General features: G+C 56.9%; 1 protein-coding gene across 1 annotated transcript in view; it reads left to right on the top strand.

Annotated features, from left to right (window-relative positions):
• The window catches only part of BSPRY (B-box and SPRY domain containing), a gene marked incomplete at its 5' end in the record, with an annotated part of 8622 nt that overhangs the window by 2281 nt on the left and 1030 nt on the right, over positions 1-5311 (top strand). The window contains 2 exon segments of the mRNA XM_010085582.1: positions 1342-1460; positions 5045-5049. Coding sequence (XP_010083884.1) covers positions 1342-1460; positions 5045-5049 — 124 coding nt within the window.

Genomic DNA, 5311 nt, shown 5'->3' with positions numbered 1-5311 from the left:
GCCCCCCCTGTTCCCCGCAGCCATGGCTCCGGTGACACCCCATTGCCCCGGTGACACCCCTGCTGCCAGCAGCCATTGCTCTGGTGACACCCCATTGCTCCGGTGACACCCCCGCTGCCAGCAGCCATTGCTCCAGTGACACCCCATTGCTCCGGTGACACCCTCGCTGCCAGCAGCCATTGCTCCGGTGACACCCCTGCTTTCCTCCCTTGTGCTGCTTCTGCCGAGGACAAGGACAGAGCATGAAGATGCCACATGGGCTCTCATCTCTGCTTCCCACGCTGCAGCCCAGGATGGAGCACTCTGGCACCTCCAAATGCTCCGGGTGCTGTGTCTCCCTGGGGACATTGCCAGGCATGCTGTCCCTGGCTCACCGGAGACCTTCTCCAGCTCCTTGGAAAGCTCCCCGGGGCTCCCTGGACATGGCACGAGCCTGTCCTGGGGCTGCTGGCCGGGGGAGGGTTGTCCACCCCAAAGCCGGCTGCTCCATGCCAGGGGGCTGTGGGCGCAGCATCACCCCGTGGGGCAGCACGCTCCCTCCTCCCTGACAGAGAGGTTGCACAGGGGGAGAATCAGAATCCCAGACTGGTTTGGGTTGGAAGGGACCTTAAAGCCCATCCAGTTCCCCCCCCACCATGGGCAGGGACACCTCCCACTAGCCCAGGTGCAGGTGTCGGTGTTTCCAACAGCGTCGTCAGTGACAGTGGGCTGCCCTTCCTAGAGGAGGCAGCTTGGCGGCTGCGTTTTTACGGGCATTTATTTCCTTCTGTGGCTGCTACCAGGGTGCTGGCCAGCCCTGGCTGGGCTCTGCTGCCCAGAGGACTTCCAGGAGTGTTCTTGTGCCACAGCACGTCACCAGTGCCCAGTGCTGCAGCCTGTGCTCACAACCGTGAGTTCAGGTGTGAGCTGCAGCATGGGAACCCAGCACACCCTGGGTCTCCTCGCTGTGACCTATGACACCCGGGGTCCCGGTGTGCTCTGCGCTGCATCCCCCTGCTCTGACAGTCGATGAAGGACAAGGATTCTCGCCGCAGCCTGTTCATTGTGCTCTTTTTGAGCTGTGACGGCTGCTCCCAGACATGTTTGTGTCTGCTGAGCGGGGAGGCTGGTGGCTCAGGCTGCTGGGACTGGATTTTAAAACACCGAAGCCCTTTCAGAAGGGACTGAAATCAAAGCTGAGCAAAGCAGCACTGAGGAGCAGAGCTTGTCTGGAACCCCCGCTGTCGTGTCTCTGCAGCCCGGGCTCCTCTTGCCACTGCTCCAGCTCCTGTTCTGCCATGCCTCCCAGCACCGGCCAATAAATCATTGCATTTCGAAATAACTCTTGTTTGCCTTTGCTAGGACAGAGGTGGCGGAGGGAATCTTGGAGCCACAGGAATCCCTGAAGTTAAACTTTAACCAGGCGTGTGTCCAGAGTCCGCTGCTTTTTTTTTCCGTTCTCTGCTGCCTCGCAGGTCAGTGTCCCCCCAGGGCTCCTGGGGGTTCCTGCACACTTGTGCACCTTGTGCCCAAAGAACCATCCCGGGGCTGTGTCCAAACATCCCGGGGCTCTGTCCAAACATCCCTGGGCTGTGTCCTGCCCCAGACCTGGCATGTCCTGCCCCTCAGCTGTCCCAAGCAGGGGGGCAGCCGCAGCCGGGGGAGGTTTGGGAGCGGGGACAGGGCTCAGAGCAGCTGGTTGTGGCCAAGAGGAGAACTGGAGTTGGAAAAGGCTGCGACTGTGGTCAGCTCTGCCGATTAACCTCGCTTGGGTTTTTGCTGTTTCCTGGGTCACTTGGTGACAGCAGTGACACTGTTGCTGCTGTAGGACCCTCTGTCACAGAACTTTAGCGCCGGGCTGCTGGTGGTTTTCAGAGGGCGAACTCACCCGCGTGGCGTCTGTGAGATGCTGTGACATGCTGGAACGGGTGAACGCAGTCGCTTTCTGATCAGAAGCCCAGATTGTGGCTGTGCACGAGCGGGTGGTTTGTGCTCTGGCTCCGCTCCTGCTGTACCGCTGCGGTGGCATTGCGGCGTTTGTCAGGCTGTGACGTGCTCTGGGATGGTCTCACCAGGCTGGCGTCACCTCTGTTGAGCAGGTTGAGATGGTTTTCTTCGTCTGCGATCTGCTTGAATTGCTGGTTGGGAAATGTTTGCTGTTACTCTTGCTTTTAGGCCACTGTTGGAGTATTTCAAATGTATTTTTGTTCCTTAAAGGTGGCAACATCCTTCATAGTTTGCAAACGTTTGTCCCGTGTGTCACCTTATGAACAATCCCCGAGGTGATCTTCCCAAAGCTTTTGCATTAACTGTTGATTTTTGCTCATTTTGCTGTTGATGCTGATGAGCGATTCCCAGTTTTTCTGTTTCCAGCCCCTTCTCAAAGGTGTGCACCCCTGGCTTTTATTGCTCTTGCATTTTTGATTATTAGCTGGCACACCACACAACACCAACATTTCTCTCTCCTCCTGCAAGCCCTGGTGTTGCTCTCCTTTTGTGATTCATGCATTTCCCTTGGTTTTGAGGCTTTGAGCGCTGGCAGTCGTACAAACTGCTGCGGCTGTGCACGGGCAGAGTTGAGCAGATTCTCAGCAGACACTCAGAGCTGTCAAGTCACGCAGGAAACCTTTCCCTAATTCTCTTTGTTGTGACCTGGAGTTTTTATGGATTCCTTTCCCAACAGCATCCTTGCCAAACGGCATGGCTCAAAGGCATTCCATCCCAGTACCGGGGCTGCTGGTGTTATTACACAGAAGTTTCATTCTGTTTGGTTTTAGTTTTGGGTTTATTTTTTGTGTGGTTACATGTAACGTGTCCTGGTTGCCTGCTGAGGATCCCTGCCATATCCATGCTTATCTCACCAGTCCATAGTCCACCCAGGACCTGCCCCAGAGATTTAATATTAACCGCGGTGGTCCTGGCTTTCGCTGAGCCACAGTAACATCATGTTTCACTTGGTGGTCCCTCCTCCCAAGGGCAGTTGAGCAGGCAGCAGTTTTCTTTATTTGCTTGAAGACAGTAATTTCCAAGCCTTGATGGTTTGCCCCCGTTGCCTCTCAAAACCTTGGAAACCAGCAGGCGAGAGAGCCTCCATCTCTCCCCCAGAAATAAACCCAATTCCTTTGATGCCTTCACTTGGCATCCAGGCTTCTGCCGCTGACGCTGGGGGTTGGCAGCTTCTTCCTTAAACCAAGAGATGGTGTAAATCCCCTGGCAGTGTTCTGGGAGGATCTGGGTTCACGGCCGCCCGTGTCGGTCCTGCTGGGGGGCAGGTCAGTGGGGGGTTAAGTGACCCCCCAGCCTGCCGCCATCCCAGCCAGCTGAGACGCTGGGTGCTCCACGGTGACCTTCTGCCCCAGGGGCCAGGCTGGGTCTGGATTCCACCTTGGTGCCTAAATCTAGCTACGACGATTTTAATTTCAAATGTGGGAGTGTGGAAATGGGAATTTGGATTTTTTAAAGTAGTAAAATGTGCTACAGCTAACGCGTGCGTACGTAACGGAGCTGTTGACTGTGTTATCTTACCTGCTCAGCATCCCTCAGCTCTCCAGGGTGGCGGGGCCACTGTGATGGGTACTGTACCCAGAGAAAATCGATTTTTGGAGTGAGATATTCTCGGTGGAATTGTTGATCAGAATATATGGGAATATCCAGAGGGCAGATTAAATCACGACACTTGTCTGTGTGGGAAAATTTACTGATCTGAATTGCTCTGCTGTTACTCTGCTGTTACTCTGCTGTTACTGTGCCAGCACTTCCCCTCCCTCAGATGCTCTCCTGGCATCGGGATTCCACAACGGAGCTGCGTGGGTGTCACTGGGGTGCCATTTCCTGGTGCAGATGATCCCTGCACGTGAACCCCAGAATGGAGCCCCGTACCCAGGTTAGCTGGGTGTTGCACGCGGTGTGCCCTTCTTCTGTCGGAGGAAGATAAAGTCTCGTTCTGCTCCGTTTTCTATGAATTCAGAGCAGCGTTTGGCTTCCTGGAAAGCCAGCCTACAACCAGGCAGCCTGGGCAGATGCAGCTGCGGAGGGCACGGTGTGGCGGGCAGGCACGCTGCAAAGCACTCGGCTGCTGCTCCGTGAGATAAATCACCACCCACATGAAGCTGGCTGCTTCAGCTGGCAGGGGATGCTGGCTTCAGCTCCTCTTTCTGCTTCCTGTTCCCTGCAATCCTGTGTCTGGCCCTTCCCCATTGTGCAAACTGGTAATTCCACCTCGGTTTGTCTCCTGCACCGGGGAGCAGCTGCCCTCCTGGAAACCTCTCGGCCAGCCCAGCTGCTGTTTGGTGCTCGGAGGGATGCTGACCTGGGTCTGAGGGGGTGCTGGAGCCGGTGACGGGGTGCTGGAGCCGGTCAGGCTCTGAACGACCCTGTTCAGGCGGCTCCATAATGGTTTGATTCTTTAAGGGCCTCATCCTGCTGGGTGCTGGATGCTGGTGGTTGGGAAATGGCCGGAGCAGGAGTGGTACGGTAGTGGCAGGGCTGGGACAGCAAATGACTCAGCTGCTCCCGCTGTGTTTCCGTGTTGGTTTTAGCCCTAAAATGAATGAAGCGAGGGTGGGGGGAGGCAGGGCAAGGAGGGGCACCCGCAGGCAGGAATTCCTCCGCCTTGGGTGAGTCAGCCGGGCGCCAGCCTGGTCTCTGCTCAGCGAATTTGCAGAGCGGGGGAACCCCTGTGCAGGTGTTCAGCCCTTGCACCCCATCTGCAGACCCGCTGAGGGTCTCGGGGGGAGTGTGAAGGGGGGAGCAGAGCCCCGGGGGTGCAGATGTCCTCTGGCCAGCCCAGCTCTCACCCCGGGCTGGGTTGTGCTGTGGCACAAGGGCGGCTGTGCAGCCCCTTAATTCACAGCAAACCCAAACTGAGTCTGGCCATGGTCATCTCTAACGCCTGGTGCCACCTCCCTCCACTGCTCCCAATGCTCGGTGGGTTAATGACTTGGGCTTTATAGGAGGGAAGGAATTTTCCCTGCCCAGCCCTCTCCAGTTCCTCCTGGTTCAGGTTTTACCGGCTTTGCAGGTTTTCTGCAAACAGCCCGTGTCCTTGTGCAGGCTGAGGGGGGAGGAGAAGTTGGGTCCTGCTCACCTGCAGTGGGGGTGGGAAGGGATGGGGCTGAGATTTTGGGTCTCGCCCAAAAGCGGGATGAACTGAACCGGCTGAGTTCTGTTCAGTGGTGATTCGGGCCAGGGCATCTGGCAGCAGCATCTTCTCTGACTGCAGGACAGGCTGAGAGAGTTGGGGGTGTGCAGCCTGGAGAAGGGAAGGCTCCAGGGAGACCTTCCAGCAGCTTCCAGTGCTGAAAGGGGGCTACAGGAGAGATGGGGGGCTCTG

The sequence above is a fragment of the Pterocles gutturalis genome, unplaced genomic scaffold, assembly GCF_000699245.1.
Source record: "Pterocles gutturalis isolate BGI_N339 unplaced genomic scaffold, ASM69924v1 scaffold12750, whole genome shotgun sequence".
Classification (NCBI taxonomy): domain Eukaryota; kingdom Metazoa; phylum Chordata; class Aves; order Pterocliformes; family Pteroclidae; genus Pterocles; species Pterocles gutturalis.
This window is presented reverse-complemented; position numbering and strand designations above follow the sequence as displayed.